Source organism: Branchiostoma floridae, chromosome 10 (assembly GCF_000003815.2).
Source record: "Branchiostoma floridae strain S238N-H82 chromosome 10, Bfl_VNyyK, whole genome shotgun sequence".
Taxonomy (NCBI): Eukaryota; Metazoa; Chordata; class Leptocardii; order Amphioxiformes; family Branchiostomatidae; genus Branchiostoma; species Branchiostoma floridae.
Genome location: NC_049988.1, coordinates 8,157,133 through 8,176,093, shown reverse-complemented (window position 1 = coordinate 8,176,093; position 18,961 = coordinate 8,157,133). Strand labels below are relative to the sequence as shown.

Sequence of the window (18,961 nt, the reverse complement as noted above, 5' to 3'; positions counted from 1 at the left end):
ACATGAAGCATACATCACTAGGACGCACCATAAATTGCACGCTTTTTTATTTCACTACAGGAAGTCGACTTCAATTGGCCACATCATTTAGCGGTCAGTGCGACCAATCAGTTTGCCTCTCACAGCAGTATGTAGGTTCAGCAGCGGTCAAGTAGACTGTTTGTCATCATATGATTGGTTTCACAGTCCTTACCTAGATAGCTATAAGAACAAATACCTTGCGCAGAATGTTCATCCTGTCTTAGTTCTGTTTACCGACTCGGTGACCTCGAGGTGCAAGGCGGCCATTTTGATTCTGTTGCCGAATGTTTTATCAATGCCAGATTGAGCTCCTACAGGTCAGCAAACGAAGAAACTGGCGCCATTGCTGCCTTACCTCACCATGGACAGTGTCTCAACTCTGCCGGGTCTATGAGAATACCTCTGTGTAGGAAGCTTTAAACTCCATACATAGCCCAGGACGTACACACTGGATAGGATACAAGATTGCGTGATGGACTTGTCGGACGTTTGTAGCACAGTTGTAGAGACGGAAGCCGTATTTTGTCTACTGAACTGGCTCCAGTACTGAAACAACAACGAGAAGCTATAATGGCGGAAACAGAGAACCCTCTGGCGATTGAAGCTGTCGTGATCCCAGCGGTGCTGGGAGTCATCGGCGTCGTCGGTGTCATCGGCAACGGACTGGTCATCCTGGTCATCGCCAGGTCGAAGGATATGAGAACAGTGACCAATGTCTATGTGGTCAACATGGCAGTGACGGACTTTGCGTACTTGGTGTTCAGTGTGCCTCCTGCTGCCATTGTGTTTGCAGCTTCCGAATGGCCGCTCGGAGAAGCCATGTGCAAAGGCATGCACTACCTCGGCAGGGTAAGGCAAGTTAGTAATGAATGGGTAGTTCATAGAAATATCAAAATCATTAAGCATTTCACCTGCTATCAGCTAATATTACATAAATACAGAAAGATGCACTTTTAAAGACGTATTTTAGTTAGTGACATGTATATGTTTATTGGAGTTTTGTTGCATAACTTTTTTGTTCGGGGTTTTCCCCCAAGAGGCTTTGAAAAACACCGTCAGGCGATATGCTTTTACCCTGGTTAACCAAATGAACAAGAAGAAGAAGAAGATTGCATTTAACATCTTATTATCATCCGGTCATGCTGGTTGCACGGATGAACATGACTCTCTCCCTCCATCCATCCCTATCCCTAGCCTTCGGAAGCAATATACTGCGAAGGAACACTATGATGATATCAAGTAGGATGAGTATTTTTTAAATACCAATATTGGCATTTCTGTGTGGTAGGAGGTAATGATTTTAACAGAAATCTCTGGAAATAGACTTGAGACTGTTACATATGAGACCTTTCATGGTCTCACATGTAACAGTTTAAGGCATGCGCGTACGTGGCTTGTCACTCGTATCTTTACGCCTCTCTTAAAAGGTGCACACTGAGTACGTGGATCCGGAGTGTGGTTAAGAACACGTCATCATTTGATCAAGATTCTTAGTAATAATTCTCTTTAGGTCAGGGAGGAAACATTTCAACAATACTGATGGGAAAGCTAGTTGTATCTGTACAAAAAGCTTCAATCCACACATCACGTCTGAAGACCACCTGGTTGCTATGAATCCAACTGGCTTTAATATCACACTTCATCACTATATCCTGGCAGCTACGTAATGGCTTCAACATAAATGTTGTTACATATCACGGTCAATTCGCAGTAGGTAATGTACAGGTCGATGAGGCTATGGGACCGGTGAGGTGAGGTGAGGTGAATGTACAGGTCCCATAGACTTGTAAGGCCGTCAGGGCAGTGGGCTGTTATCCACTGTGTCTAGGACACGGACGCAAAGCTCACCCCCCCCCCCCCTTACGCCACCTTTCTATTACTCTCCAAGCAGAAGAGGAGCGCCGGCGTAATTTTTCCGACTACTACTTTATCTACGCGACTCAACCTCTGCTTGGAGAGTACCTTTATATACCTTTACTTCCCAGCAGACGTCAGGTAAAGAATTTTACACCTGGGCGGAATGAGAAAAGTCGTTTCTCAAAGGCACAAGATCGGTAGCATGACAGGATCCGAACCCAGCACCTCGGGGTTCTGGGCCAAACAGTTACACCACGCCACTCACAAAATCGCAGTAGAATGGATCTTAAAAGTTTCAAGGAAATTCAATGTGTTGCTTTTACTGCTATCTGATGGTTTGCTATTAATCATAAAAGAAGGTGACCGTAACAAAACCTTAAAGAAGTGATAATTTAGTGATAGTAATAACTTAAAGGTCTCATATCAGATGTAGGCCCTTTTAAGCAAACGCATCATATGATCACGATCGTCCTTTTATAAGCTTTATTTACTGTGTTGATACACCCGACCCCCTCAATCTCGAAAGTTAAACAACGTGCAGTCAACGGTCAGTACTTGGATGGGACGACCGGATGCTGTAGACCGACCAAGAATTCACGAATAAGTCTTTCGGAAGGTCTCGCAAGACATGAGGAAAACGGTACAAAATAGAAAGCCCGATGAAAATACCATCAGCATCATTACTACAGCATCAGGGTACCTACTGTCTGCAAATCCACCCGATATTTATCTATTTATTTCTTATACAGTATTGATATTTTCCACATTTGTGGAAGGATTCACATAGCAAATGACTATCGACAACCAAAGTTGATCTAGTCACACCTGGATGCACCCATAAAGTGAGGTTAAGTGAGGAAAATAGCTATCAGGGGACTTCTGATTTCTACGTCCCATCCGAGAGGACGTCCCCGGAACCAAAGCAAGGTGCTCGTTTCCCGCGAGTCAAGTGAGGAAATATGTGCTAAGTGCCTTTCCCAATGGCACATAGTTGGGGGCTTGCTAGGGATTCCAACAGAGAACCTTCAGACGTTAAGTCAACACCTCTATGCCACAAGCCAACCTCTCCATCTTATACATCATTCAGATATACGTTTGAATATTAAATTTGATGTACAGGCAATCAGCCGCATCAATGTTCAACCAATAGTCGAACCATCATCATCAATGATATCACTTTGCTATGACAAGCTGCGACGATCCCACAACTATCGTACAGTAGGACATAAGTCGCCCCAAAAAATGAAAACGAGAGAGAAAAAAAGATAAACAGAAACGTGAGAGAGAAATGCCACGCATTTTCATGTCTATGTGAAAGGATTTTTCACTCTCAAGGTTAGCTACGGGCGCTGGGACTATGGATGAAGGAATGTTGAGAGTCATGACCAGACCCAGATCTTCATTCATCATGGTCATAAGGGACTGTAGCCTTTGCTCAGGAAAAGTAGGCTGCCAAGAAAAGGTAAAAGAGCACTGCGCTTTGTGTGTATGATCTGTCACCATCACGCTACTGAAGTCGTGTCCCAGTGTAGAAGGAAGACGTCATTACTCCAAATGGGACACCGACCCAGAGCTTAAGGGATTCTTTCACTGAAGCTGCGACACATTGGCAGTGTCCCTCCGGTCGTGCGAACAGTTGGCAGAGGCTGTCAGACCGCTCAACTATATTCCATCTATATCTTTTTAAGCTTTGTACTTTGTTATCTTTTCAGTCGTACCTGTACCTTTTGCATGATATTCAAAATCATAAGGGTAACACAAAATCCAATTCAGAACGCAGCGGCCACAGTCCAGTGATATACCCGACTTGAGGACGCCGTTAGCTGAGCTCATGAGCTCCGCATGGATCAAACAATTGTGAACAGCCATAGCTTCAAGTACAAGAGTTACCAACCTGGGATTGATGTGTTCAAAAATTCGTATTTTCCCAGAACTATCGTAGAGTGCAATTTGTTATCACCAAGCACAGTAGGGCATCCTCTCTGGATAGATTTAAAGAACGCTTGCAGATAGATGTGCAAAAGTTAGGTGTGACGGATCCTTCGGTGTAACATAACTAGCTGCAGCCGCGTGCCGGCCCGGCGAAGCTGGTGTGTTACACCGAAGGGCAGTTATACCGGCTATATAGATACAGATACAGAATTGGAAGGGTGCGCTATGGTTGGGTGGGTTTTCAACTATCCGCATTTGAAGATGGTTACCGGACTTTGCAGTCATAATTATTGCAGTCATAGATGAACCTCTTGGTGTCCATTTTCACTAACACCCACATATCGCGATGTACCAACGCAATGTGTCTACTACCGCGAATGCTCTTCGGTAAGCTTCACTGTACTTTACATAGGCCCGCTCACATATGCTGAAGACGATACGTGGAAACACGTTAAGTATTAGAACCAGGCAGTTAGTAATAGGAAGTTGACAGATATACGTTGCTTTTAAAGTAATCTTTGAATTACAATTGACAGGAAATTTGAAAAAAAGGAAGATTTCGCTTGCTTGCTTACAGAAACCACCAGTAAAATTGCTAGCTGCCTTCTTGTGACCACGAAACATCACCGCGGCCAATTTTGTTCGAAAATCAAAAGCCCCGGCTCCGCCCTTGCTTCTCTTGGTTAAGAAGCTAACGAATTATGATTTGTCTTTGGCTGACAGTATATCCTACGTCAAAAACATTCAATGTAATCCTTTGTAAATTGGACGAGTACGGTGATTGCCTTTTCCTGTAAAGCTAAAGTAGATCTATTATACTGACAGCCATCTCATGAGTGTTTAGCTATAGTTTATAAGTACGGGGTTTTGGGGCAGCTTTTAGAGAGATAGACTTCAAGTACGTTACGCCGTGATCACGACAAAGACAACAAATGAACAGAAGAAATCTTTGCTTTCATACCTTAAGACAGTGGAACTTTAAGATCAGCACACTTGTTAATCATACCAAAGAGCGCTTCAAATGTAAAATGTGATGCATGGCGGCAACTTGTACATTCGAATCGCCGCTCGAAGTAGACACACACACAGGGCTATCAAGAAGTAACGAATCTTTGACCCAATTTGAACATACAGTAAAGTTAACAGTGATAACATTTAGATCAGTGTATCATGACCAGTATGCGGCATTGTAAGAACATACAGCCTTAGGTAGCTAGATAAGTGCGAACTTTCGGGGTTTCAATTCGAGTCTGACCGCTGAAAATGCGTACATCGTCTTAACTTGCTTTTTGCCTGCGAGACAAATTTGTATTCTTTTACACTTGCAAAATTTTCCTTAACTCCGAAGAAAGCTTTCGAAAGATTAAAATAAGCGTTGTCATAGCCTGTTATCCAAACCCATATAGCTAACGAATGTTTTTCGAAAGAGATCTGGCAGCTATATAGGTCTAGACACCGGGCTAGCGTTGTCTGTGGCGCAGTAAATCCACACTACCTTTGCCGTTGATATGATGAATATAGAATGTGTTAATTAGACGGATTCTGACCTTACTTTCTCCAGGTCAAAGTAAGTACACATCATTGACATAACAAATTGTGTCAAGGTTTATCCGCGACAAAGTTAATCCACGTAATTCTTAACCACAAGTTACACGATCAGTTTTCCTTTGATAAGTTTGTTCAAGGCAAGTCCATTTGACCATTTCCAGGTAATGCACTAAATAGAATTAATGGCAGAAAAATTATTGATCTATATGAGATATCGCTTTAGAAAGCTTGCAGGTTCTATAAGGGCAAGAAACAGTTGTCATGCAGAGAGTTTGATAGTATGGGAGTCCAAGGAAAGAAACTGTTACTATAGAAGACTTTGAGATTGGTAATTGAAAGGTGTAATGATGTGAGCTGGAGGAGAGTCTGGTGTTACGATGAAAAGTTCTCAATGGAGGGACGAGTAGTGTGAGATAAGAGCAATGGCCGCGAGAGTAAAGAAAGGAAGAAGGGGAGGAAGGCAACGTAAAGCCTGTGAGAGAGAGGCTCCAAGTTTGAAGCCAATTGATAGCGTCTCACAACTCAAGTTCTGGCAGAAGATAAACTAGAAGCGGTGATGGAACGTGAAGAAGCTGCGTTCCTGCAATTAAGTTTTAGGACATTTTGCCATTAGTTGTGACAAGAACAGCCACTGGCACATTCTATGCATGGCCATGAAAGTGTAGGTTATGGAGAATCCCTGCGGACTTGTAGATAGTTCTTGGCATCTTCCCATGTGAAAGCAATAACGTAACTTTAAATTTGTTACAATCCCAAAGCGGGGTTTCCCCCTATCCAAGTGATACATGTCAGCAATGCAGAAAAATAGCAAAATGACTGATGTTCATGTGTGCTATCTTTGCTTCAGTCAACGTTAAACGAGGCTTAAAGATTGGAAACAAACTCCAGATAAAGAGAAGGTGCTAGCAATGCTCATCGGGTGCATAGCATAGTAGTGCCGTGTGGCAAGTACCTAGTATCTGTACCTGTAAAATTGTCAGGTCAGGTACAGGTCCGGACATGAACGTCTAGTGTTCCCATGTACTTGAACAAACTGAAACATTTTCTTTCTTTATTCTTTATGTGTAAGCAAATGCATGTCTTAACACGAAAAATAGATTTTTAAACATTTTCAAAAACTAGAGATAGGTAGATATCCCGTCTCAAAGACATGGATATATGTCAAACTGACTTAATGTTAATAACGTTGATATTTGTGAAACTGTTATGAGTAGCATTTGTACCCTGTAGTTTCTACAAGTCGTCCGTACCATGCTAGGCAAAACGAGGGCCGACAGACTGAGAAACACGTACCTCAGAGGAACCTTAGGCATAATAACGTCAATAGAACAAGACATAGAAAGAGCAGCCCTGAGATGGCTTGGACATGTGGAAAGAATGGACGAGGGAAGAATTCCGAAGATACTAGTAGCTCTCCAGTACAAACCAAAGGGCAATCGCCCTTAGGTAGACCCAGAAAGAGATTGAGGGACAACATACAGGAAATACTGACAAAGTACAGACTGGGCAGACTAGTTAGACTGGAAGAGGAGGGGATCTTCCATGATCGGGAAGAGTGGAAGAGACGATGCTCTCAACTGACAGGCCCTAAAGCCTACCTGGGGAAGATGTAAGATGTAAGTTTATACATGATACGATAAAATCAGGCGGCCGCACTAAGGACCAAACTGTTTCTATTCCTCGTGGAGTGACCTCACCTCACCTATACCACAGGCTTCCATGCAAATATCCCTGGGGAATCTGCCGAACTTCTAGTTAAAGAACCAGAGCCGATTCCAAGAACCTTAATCGTAAGCAGGCCACGATGAGGGCAACGCCCGCTAGAAGGCCATTGGATGACATTGAAGCGACCGGAAAATAACTGAATGACTTGTTTACCTTTACTGGGTAGGAGATTAAGCATACAAACATACTCAGTGTGCTAAACCTGGTTCACCTTTATCCGTTGGGGTGACCTTAATCCGTTGTCTCTTAAAAAACAGCACATTTAGGAGTATTAGGTCTGTGGACTGTAGTTTCAAATTTGCAAAATTTTCAAAATGTTCCGATTTGAAACCACCGTCCGTCGACTTCATATCCCTAGATACGTTTTTGCAAACAACGAACATAGGTTACCCTCGGATAAAGGTGAGCCAGCGTTACTTGTTTTGTGTGATGTTTTGGTGACAAAGCACTTAATCATAAACAATCGCATTCATTGCGCGCCGCAATTTACAACTTTCTTCAGCATAGATTGAATGTTCCTACAGCTACAGTAGTGGAGTCGTATTGGCGTAACGTTTAGGGTATGGGGCTACCAAAAATTCGTACTTTCCCAAAACTATCGTAGAGTGGAATTTGTTATCACAGAACACACTAGGGGCATCTTCTCTGGATAGTTTTAAAGAAAGCTTTCAGATAGATGTGCAAAAGCTAGGTGTGACAGGTCGTTCAGTGTAATATAACCAGCTGCTGCCGCGCGGCGTGCCTGCGAAGCTGGTGTGTTGCGCCAATAAAGGGCGTTAATACCGGCTATATAGATACCTTTACTTTAACCTTTATAGCAACTACAGCGCGTGCGAGTTCGATTACATATATATGAATTGCCTCTGCCTATAACAATAACTAAACGTCTTTGGTCATTGAGCATAGTGTGACGGGAGATGAGGCTTTAATCTAAGATGCCCCAAATTTGAAAGCACATCGGCCCTTCTCAATAAGTGTTCTTTAACATTTCTTGGGTACGCGTTACTGAAAAGACCATGTTTTGTCTGTCTGCACAGGTGACGCTCCAAGCCTCCTGTTTGACGCTGACGGCCATGAGTATTGACCGGTTCTGCGCCATCGTGCTACCGTTCAAGACGGTCAACTTCAGACGGACACGGGTGGCTATCATCATCAGCGCTTGCATCTGGATAAGTAAGTATTACCATCCTCCTAACGTCAGATTTCCAAAATGGGGCCCGGCCGGGCTATTTGTGGACACTAAAACAGAAACGTACACGCAAAAATATACACAAATAATGCCCACGACTATTCTCTTTACGTTTTGTGTAGTTTGCAATTGGTGTCTTTTATATCATACTGTTCCTTCCCGAAAGCTTCCCGGCCGGGCCCCGGTTTGCAAATGTGACGTAGGCCTAACGAAGTGCTATCCCGCGACATACATGAATGCATTGAATCTTTTCAAATAGTGGTCATTACTTTGCAGTTGTCGTCCTTTTAAAAACTAGTTGGAATTGGTGAGAGAGAGAAAAAAGGTTAGCTGCTCTGAGAGCTGTGTGCGTCGAGTTCTTCATGCTATTAAATCTTCTTCGAAGACATATTGACATTGTCGTTTGATGAGTTCCCTTTCGTTAACCAGAAAGAAGTGGGGATCTGACTGTCAGGATAGCGAATTGGTCAGCAGAGCTCAATTTTTCGCAGCCCAATTGTCCGTGTTTTTCCTTCTCTCTCACCTGACGTTTCTGGGTTTCACCTGCAAAGTGATGATCGTAATGATGTGAATTTTGGTAGACATTCATAGAAGCTTTATCACTTTACGATATGCCCATAAATTTATGCTCTGCTCCTTATTTCTGAGTGAAGCCACGAATTTATTGATCACCGACCTGGTACCGGTCCAAAACGTTTGGATGGATACGTACATGTACGTATGGATACCCGGAAAACACCATGTCCCTTTGTACAATAGAAAAGGTTTGCTGAGCAAGCAGTAGTTAAAACTCATTGCCTTGTACAAATGTGTGAAAATGTTCTGAATGTTGAAGATACTTGAGAAAGCAACAGGTCTGGAAATGTCGTATATCAACGCACAGTCTGTACTGTCTTGGTTCCAACACACATGTTTGCATTCAATTTTGTAAGTGGTCAGGGGGCAGGGATCACGCGCGTCACGTTGCCATAGTGACGCGTTTCAAACACCGCAACTGACATTTAGCAAAGCCACATCAATCAGTTTGGGCGAGCTTAGTAGAATTGCAGGGAACAAGACTTATTACATTTGCTAGCCACTGAATTTGCTAGCCAGAGATTCGTATTTCTTCAACACTTGGTTTTATACGATGTAGGAGAGGTGTAAATAAACCTACTGATAGGGTACTAATTCATTCTAATTTCCATTCGCATGAAAAAAAACACTTTGTAATCTTTGGCAACAAATCATTTGGAAAAGTTTTTATTTCCGACACAAGTATTGGACTTGACCAGATCTCTGTTCTTCTTCATGGTATAACAAAAGATACACCTTTTGAAAGTGTGACGTGTGCAAAAGGTCAAAGGCGGTTGATAACTGGTAGCGTCCCCCGTCCCGGTTAAATGTAGGTCCAAATGGCCAAACTTGACCATAATCTTGTATACCAACACAGATCAACTTTCATGCTACTAGTATTTTCATGATATACGTGTGTAAAGACGATGTTTTTTTTTCATTGCAGGTTCGTTCCTGATTTCCATCCCCGTTGCCCTCCGCTTCAAAACGTTCATCGTGCCAAATGCGGTGGGTACCCAAACCCTCTGCAGGGAGACGTGGCAGAGTCAAGAGGCGCAGAAGTCCTATTTTATTTACCTCTTCGTCATCACGTACCTGGTCCCAGTGTTCATCAGTGCCGTTTGCGGGTCGCTCATTGTGCGGCAGCTGATTCGCAGCTCAAGGATGCCGCGCTGTAATCTGGATAGACACGAAAGAAAGGTAATCCCAATACAGTGTAAACAGTAATTCAAAATATCATAAATAGATAGATATATCTATAAATCTCTCTCTCTTTTTCTCCCTCACTCTCTCTCTATATATATGTATGTGTGTGTGTGTGTATATATATACAAGTCGTCAAGCCACCATATGCGTTACCAATTACGACACAAAGTCGACGTTTGCAGTACCTATGTTTGTTCAGTAACTATAAGAGTTCCCTACTCAACGTATTGTAATGTGTTGAGTTCTTACATTTCTTTCCTCTTTCTTACATCTGCAGATGCGCCGGGTGACCGCCATGGTGCTGGGTGTGACTGCCCTGTTCGCCCTGCTGTGGCTGCCGAACCACGCCATCAACCTCTGGCGGGTCATGAACCCTCTGGTCCCGGGCATCATCCAGGTGTACCGCGTCAAGATGGCCTTCACCTGTCTGGCCTTCACCAACTCAGCCTTAAACCCGTTCGTTTACACCTTCTTTGGAGAAAACTTCAAACTGGGACTCCGGAGACTATTCCCGCGGTGTTGCAAAAGGACGATGGGGGCATCCCCACAGAGTTCGACACGAAAGTCGTCCCTGTCCCACCGAAAACTGAGTGCACAGCTGAGCAACAAGAGCGTGCATTGTCATAGAAGAGGCTCCTTAGACGGAGCTGGTCGTAGAGACTTCGTTGTGGAGATTCGTGAGGAGAGTCCATCTCCAATGTCTGTGACTGAGCGCGCTCCACCTTCAGTGACTGGTACACTTGATCAAACAAACATACTCACAGACCTCTGTTCCTGCCATGGGATACTCAACGTTATTTGTAAAAAGGAGAAACCGTTAAGCAGTACCGTATGAGAAGGTTGTGATATAACCTCAATCCAGTTTGGACATATAAGCTACCTAACTATATCGTGACCTCTTTTGTTTTGAAAATTATTTTAAGAAACCAATTTATCAGATTAATAGAGTAATATATCATACGATATTTGTATAAAGTAGCATGAATGAATAAATGAATGAATGACCCCATGTTTAACTTTGCATAAGATTCTGTGAATAAGACACAAAATAACAGTTCCTAGATGGGACGTTTTAATACTAATTGATAACTGTATATGATTCTTACATTATGAATCATGTAGATGATATCATCTACAGATAGAAATCAACAATGAATTGTCTTAAGCTGTTTCATAGAGAAAGCTGAAATTGCGATACAATGGCAATGATATAATCCACTTTCAGTGATTCTACATCAGTGACATGTATACTATGTTCATCTATTTATTTATTTCCATCACGGTATTTTGTATTTTCCCTACCCGTAACTATGTATCCGCTGTCATCAATGCAAGGTTAAGTGAAATTATAAATACTGTTTATGTTTAATCTGCTAGTACTTTGTCACGATGTCATGGCAAAGTAAATACGAGCGTATAAGATTAACATTAACATGTGGCCATGGGTGCGTTGATCTCATCCTATTGTAATGTGATTGGGAGGAGAATTGTATTTTATGAACAAGCATATTTGTACAAAGTTTGTAAATAGAATTTGACACATCTTAATTAAATGACTACCCATACAGACAAGCCAGCATGATTCTTGCCTAAATGCACTTTATTCTATTCAATATAGCTACAAGTACGAATGTGTAGCCACCCGATCTTGTCATCCGCTTTATTGAAACGTATAATGAGATTTTTCAATTCCAGTGCCAACAAGATCGGTTCTGCATTTCTCCAAATCCTGCACGCCCTTTTATGATTATAGCTAGCTGTATTTGTTTTTTCTCGTTCTATAGATACTGCTTAAAAAGGCCTAACCCCCAGAAGGTAGCGCCATTTTCTTATTTATATCAATATCAGAAAGTAAAAAAAAATGCATATTACTTCACATTAGTCCCGCGTGCATCAAAAAGCTTTCAGTATCCTACTAAATTCCCTAAGTACCCTCAATTGATAAATCTCTGTCTATACGTATAGGGAATGCATTTGTAGGGCCTGCAAGGGTTTAGTGAGTGTCATATTGTTTTACAAACATATGTAGCGTATTTCACCACATAAGTGGAATTCTGTAAAATGCGTTTTGCTTATGTATTCACTGTTACATAACCAATTAGAAAATAACACCCCCTTCTGGAATTTAGTGCTCCTTTACTTAATTCCATTAAGATTCGTCTCGTCAGAGCAGCATCTGAGTGATCATCACACCACACGGTGGCTGCCTTGAAAACACCGCCTTTTCTTCCAATTAGGGTCGGCAGATGTTCGGCGTTAATGTTTATCTTGTGCTGACTTACGTGTGTCCGGAGATGGTACTGATACAAGGCCGAGGGGCAACCTTTGCACGAACAGTATGCAGCCTTAGGCCACGTTGATTTGATCATATGAATGACATCTTCTGGGAATCCCCAAACTGATGCGAGCGTGTGAATTATGGCGAATAAAAAAAAGTTTGGCAAAAAAAGTTGCCCTCATTATGGAATTTAAGTGGTCAGAAAGGTTGAACAAATGACTGAAAACCGTAGAGTATGGTGTACCAAACATTTGATCCTTTATTTTTGTTCTTTTACATCTTTTCTATGACCTTGGAATTGACAGTGCCATTTTAAGACATAAGTAGACGTTTTCCAATTGTTTGCATTCTTCGGGTTATAGGCTACATTTGCAATTTATAGTATGGTTGAAAACTTTTTTTTCTGCAGGAACAACCGAAAATTGATGCGTGTGCGGATATGTGATCCATATAATCAAATCAACATGGCCTTAGGTGACCCTTGCTAAAGTACGGTGCACGCATCTCCTGTACATCATTAGCTCATCTAGGACACTTTATATACAACCTATTGTAATGATACTCACCCATGACCAAAGCTAAGATCATTATAAAAAATACACAGTTTTGAAACCTAAAAACTACAAAATTTCTGTTTCTGAACAAAACGTGACTACATTTTCATCTTTATTCCATATCTTCGAACATATCTTAGAAAAAGAAAAGAGAGAGAGAGAGATTCTTCCAAGGCCACGGATGATACTCTCGACTAAAATGGTTCAGTTTAAGCCTAACCTGCGGAAGACACATGCTTAAGATGACACCTCTAAGTTTAGACCGTTGTGAATTCTATCAAGGACAACTTCGCCCACTGAGCGCCAAGTGGAATCACTTCCATCCAAGATTGATACAGTTAGGCCACAGCAAGTAAATTTAAGGGATGACATTAGGACGCTCATTAATTTTCGCCTGATTTTAGAAAAAAAATAATAATTTTTTTCCTCTTCAGGGATGGGGATCTTGTGTTGACGCCTACTAATTGTGGAGGTAGCCATGACTATAGTTGCAGAAGTGAAACTTGTTGGCTAGTTGTAAAAGTGCCACCAATATGGAAGCTATGACTGTAGTTGCCAGCTTGGCAAGTGATACCAGTCTACCACACTATTATCACTTTTTCATTTCTTTTTTGTTAGTTGTGATACCACGTTATGTCATTTTAAATCTTGTCATGATGTCTATTTTGAAAATTTGGCCATCTTGTTTTTTTTTACCCATCTTGATTTTTTTTCGCGCTATCTTATTATTTTTGCACTCTGCATAGGATGTCATTCATAAAATTTACTTGCTGTGGCTTTACCAAGTCCACCCGGAGTCAATGACCTCGCGCAGGCCTTTCTCTAATCCACCCGATCTTCTCGTCGATCACTGTTAAGACTTAGCGCAACCGTCGGGATTTCAAAGTCAGGAGAGACGCAGTTCATTGACCTTTCAGTTGGTGTTTTAAGGAAGCCAGCAGCTGGACTTGGCAGAGAACTTTTTCCCAGACGAAAGCATATCAGTCTTCAGAGGAATAAGGTCATGGTTGAGTTCCTTGGACAAATATTGCTACTTGTTTTTCCATATGCCCAACAGAATTGTCTCATACATTGTTTTTTAACGTTTAACAATGGAAAACCCGCTATCTGTTATACCGTTCATAGTTTACAATATTACTTAACCTTGAGAAGATAGCAGAAGAGATTTGCGAAGAAATAGATGTTTGCGAGATTGTTCCAAAAGGTCAACCAGTTTCAACCAGTATGACCTTCGTGGTTGGTCCTCATCATTGCCATGGCCTGATCTTCATTACGTTTAACCGGGTTACTACAGGTTAAAAGCAACACCAATCCACCAGGGACCAAAATTTGCGTCCAGGAAAAGACACCAAAGCTGCCACCTTTAAATCAAAGTGGGGAATTGTGATAACGTAATGAATTCAATGACAATAATCTTGCTGACTGTTTTCAGCTAAAAGGAATTGATGTGTTCAAATATTCGTACTTTCCTAGAACTATTGTAGTGTGAAATTGAAGTTTATTAGGCGCATCATCACTAGATAGCTTTAAACAACATTCAAATGTGCAAAGTTCGGTCGTTCAGTGTAAGATATCCAGTTGATGCCGGGCCACGTGCCTGCGAAGCCTTAGCACAGTTATACCGGCTGTTTGGATACAGATACAGATGATTTTTATCAGTTATTCCTCTGCTGTTTGTCCTGTATCGGACACTGACCCTGGGTGCTGTGAAGCAGGTTACTTTAAGGCTGCTGGGTACTTCAGGTTATTGAACCCTTCGTGCATCTACATATAAACGAGCTACCACTGAGGTCATGCTTTTGCCAAAGGCAAGGTAATTGCCTTCGTGATGCATTTACCACGAATGATTTCCAGGGGTGGGTACTGGTACAGGGTACCGATACAAAAAAAAAACGTTTTCTCTTGTTGGAACGGTCCAGAAAAAAACGGACCTGAAAAATTCAGTAGACCGGATGTTGGACCGATCAGAAAATGAACAGATTATACCGGCGGGCTTTCGCGTGTTTTGTCCAAGTGTTTTGTCGCGTTATATGCCCAGGAAAATAACAAAAGCTAAGTAGAGGAGAGTTGAAAGTCATTTTTACGAAGTTTCTACAGTCAAACTTGGTCTAAAACAGAAGCAGCTAGTGTTGTTTACACGAATACAAAACTTTAAAATGACATCGGACGTTTAATCGTTTGTAGCGAAATTGACCATTGTTTTAAGTATCGCCCACTTCCAAGTTTTAACATACATGTACAATAAGGTCCAGGTTCAGGTCCGGAACTGGACCTAACGTTAATCCTCTGGACCTGGATCGTACCTGTACCAGAATTTTCTGTACCGGTACCCATCCCTAATGTCTACAGTGACAAAAATCGACTGTGTACTTCGCATTTTATGTAAACGAAATTCCATCTGTTCCACTCTTGCACAGAAACGTATATATTGTTCTCACTTAACCAAAAGCCTAACAATCAAGCTGATGTGGGTAGCATTTCTAAAAATCGAGATATCAAAAGGGGAAGTTCCGCTGCAGTACCGTAACAAGACGCTAGGGAGCCCGACAGCTAATCATTTCAAGTTCTTATGAAGACCTACTCACGCATCAAATATCAATACGATTTATTAGGCCTTCTAGGGTTATGAGGTTGATCCACAAACATACATACACACACACACACACACACACACACACACACTATCAAAACGCTAACGAAAACATAACCGTCTTGGCGATGGTTAAAAATCGAAGCAAACCGAAAACTTGCATCTGATAACATACGTACAAAACCAAACGCTATCGAAAACGATGTTGTTTTTATTGAAAACGGGTGTTTTCGTTTGTCTTAAGTAATCATTGAAAACGACCGTGTCATTTCGTGAGCAAACTTCACCATGCTAAAACCATGCGCACAATATATCACAAAGACAACTTTGATAAGGATATTGTAGGAACCAAAAACGTATCTTTTCGTCTTGCCTTTGTACTATTTTCAATCTTTCGGTGAAAAAAATGTCTTTAAAGTTGTCAATTAACATTTCCATGAGTCAGGCCGGGCTTCTCCGGGAAATTTCTTTTGTTTAACGATAACGCTATCAAATCATCCAACAACGATTGTGTGCGAATCTTCTAATCAATCCATTGTAAGAAAGGGGCAAGGTTTCCTTACTTCAAGATTTGTAGGACAAACAATATTCATCTGTTCGCGATTTTTTCTCATTTTCCGTATCAAGTAAATGTCGGCTACCAACGGAGAGGGTAAACTCGGTCATCAGTTTGACTTGTAGTAAGGCGCTGTGCCACATGCTGAAGGTTTAGATCATATCTTTCGCTTCTCACGCTTCATTTGCATATGCTTCATTTGCATACTGGTAACAGTTTTCTTACGTAATTATTTTGATCCCTTATTGGTCACCCAAAGAAAAACAACGCTCACAATCAATTGAACAAGACTTCATTCAGCAAAATGTCAACATTCACATCAAAGCTGTTAAAAGAAAGCCTAAACACCAGGCGGTCGCCGTTGGTTTACTTGGGACCGATGCACTCCAGTTACCTCACAGAACCCTCCCTAAATACCTGACCCTGGCCTAATGGTAACGAAATCAAGGTAGGCCAAACAGACACACTGCGTGACATCGTATATTGTAACTTTCAACACTGCCTTTCTCTACGACAGGGGTCGTTATCCGTCCCAGAGAGAGAAGAAAACTCTCGATATTCGGCCTGCGTTCGTTCCCGGTACTGGTACAGGTTCTAAATACCAAAACAATGTAACTGTATACTAGTAATGTTCCCTCAATTGAATTTTTAGTCCTTTTTACAAAGATAAAGATTTAGCATCGGAATTGTTTAAGTCATTGCATGGGCGATGAATTCGAAAAACTCCGCACTATTTTTGATTTGAGATCTTCTTGAAAGCATAGCTTCTTTCTGCAAAGTAAACCTGAATTCTAACTAAAGTTACCTGTTTGATAATGTTTCTGCCACCAATAAAGACCACGGCTTACTTTGGCAGGTAAAGGTACAGGTACAGGTGTGGCTGGACCTCTATGCCGGAACCGTACCCGTTTGGGTACGGAGTACCTAAGTGCCATGCGAAGACGTGTAATTGTGCAAAGGCTATAGCACTTTTAAACATCGTCCATGGTCAATAGAATATAAGATGCGATCCAATGTAAAATTATTAGCTAAGATTGCCGGCATGCCGAAGTACACTGTATGAATAGATAAAAAATGGATTCAAATTGGTATTAGAGACATAAATCAATCTTAAGTATGTGTGTCACAGAAATATATCATTGATAATTGGGAATGTAGCAATACTTGATTCCTGATAATATGCAGAATTGTCTATATCGATATCTACCATAACTTGCTTTGCATTTGTGTTTATCTTATCATTGTAACAACTACGTTTCGAATTCCACCATATTCGTTACCGAGTTCAGGAGGGATTTCTCCAACGTAATGTTATGCAATTAAAAAGCTCATCCAACTTTCAAAAATGTGATCGCTTTACTTACAACAGGACATATTAAACATCTTCAAGCAATAATTTCCTCTACCCGCCATTGTTCGAAACATTGATTTTACAACATCCGGTTCCATATTGCTATGCGTGAAATATCAAATTGAGACTACCAATTTTAATATTACAGGTTTTCTTGCATGTACAGCGGGGTTGAACGTTGATGGGACGTTGATCATTAGATAATCCTATATGAAATACATAACTTCCACCAATCCATGCCTTCGCCAAATGATTTTACCTTTACAACTGGTGTATTAATTGTGCAACTGGTGTATTAATTGTGACATTAATTATGCAAATATATTCCTCATTTGCAGAAATTATATTACTTGATCCCATTATGCATGAATTATATTAGTTGATTCTGCGTCCAAATAAATAACAGACGTACACAATATATATGCAGAAAGAAGGCTTTAATCGCATTATCTGATAACTTATGCAAATGAGGTCCTCATTTTCATAATGTACGTTCAATGTCTACCTACACATAACTTCCAAATGCCAGAAGTAAGAAATTCCATTCCTTTAGAATGATTATAGCATTTTCTCATTAATCATTCAAACTAGGTCTTTATTTGCATAATATTTATCTATCTATATTCTTCTCTTTCTCACTTGAAAATATCACATGTTGCAATAGTCCTATAATCAAACAGAGCGGTTTTATAAAATGTCCTCATTAGTTATGTTAATTAAGTAGATACCGATTAGCATTATGACTATCGATATCAAATTATATCAAGCATCACTTAAGCTATCTGCATGCGAAAATCACGATGATCCGTTCACCGCTTCTTGAGCTATTCTCCTTCAAAATCTAAACCTAAACCGGCTCCTACAGGTCCAAATAAACCGCTAGGGGGACCGAACATTTGCAATCACTTGCAATTAGCCCCATAGGCATGAATTTGCAATAAAACCTTCAATAAACTTGTTTCAGATATTGTTATCTATCAGCAAAGGTAAAACAGCTGGCACAAGTTGAAAGCAGATAGGTGAGTACATGCACCAACTGATCGATGGCATCAAGTTCATTTTATGACACAGAGAAACACGCACAGGCGAGACTTTGACCAGTTGAGGTGATTCTTAAATGTGCTCAAGATGCGTAGTTCTAAGTGTCCTATAGGACTTTGACCGGACACAAATGGCGAGTAAACTGAGGTTCAGAACTTGGGTAGAAGTGGATTCGAACCTCGATTTGTGAAATCTTTAGCTACTTAAGGTGGACCCCCACTGCACTTGGGGCTCGTTCACTGCGGCACTGTTTTGTTATTTTCGCGATTTTTGAAAATTCAGACATTGCGCAATACGTAAAAGTATGACTTTGAAGACAACTAAATGCACAAAACGGAAGAAAATTCGTTCTTTATCTGTGAACTTCGTTGAGTCATCTACGAACCCCGCAGTGTCGCACCGGTACCGCAAGAGTCCACCGGTCGTGATCGCAGTGGGGTGGCAGCCTGTAGTGAAACCGCACCACTGTCTAAAAGCTGGCAGAGGAGTGAAGCCGGCGTAGGAGTGTGTATGCGACCGGTGCCCGTTTGACTCCCTTTGGCCGGCTATACTCCTTGG

The 18,961-nt window shown here is 41.3% G+C and overlaps 1 protein-coding gene across 1 annotated transcript; it reads left to right on the top strand.

Annotated features, from left to right (window-relative positions):
• Positions 1 to 35: 35 nt before the first annotated feature.
• Positions 36 to 11,600, top strand: LOC118424532 (galanin receptor type 1-like). Its single transcript, XM_035833122.1, has 4 exons — positions 36 to 870; positions 8,121 to 8,256; positions 9,774 to 10,027; positions 10,311 to 11,600. The coding sequence occupies exons 1-4, from the start codon at positions 592 to 594 to the stop codon at positions 10,866 to 10,868; spliced, it is 1,227 nt and encodes a 408-aa protein (XP_035689015.1). The 5' UTR covers positions 36 to 591; the 3' UTR covers positions 10,869 to 11,600.
• The last annotated feature ends 7,361 nt before the right edge of the window (positions 11,601 to 18,961 follow it).

Bases quoted from the DNA above. Each gene is read 5' to 3' on its own strand.
- LOC118424532 (XM_035833122.1), top strand. From the start codon at position 592: ATGGCGGAAACAGAGAACCCTCTGGCGATTGAAGCTGTCGTGATCCCA. The intron at 871-8,120 runs GTAAGGCAAGTT...CTGTCTGCACAG, and splicing joins GCATGCACTACCTCGGCAGG to GTGACGCTCCAAGCCTCCTG. The intron at 10,028-10,310 runs GTAATCCCAATA...TTACATCTGCAG, and splicing joins TGGATAGACACGAAAGAAAG to ATGCGCCGGGTGACCGCCAT.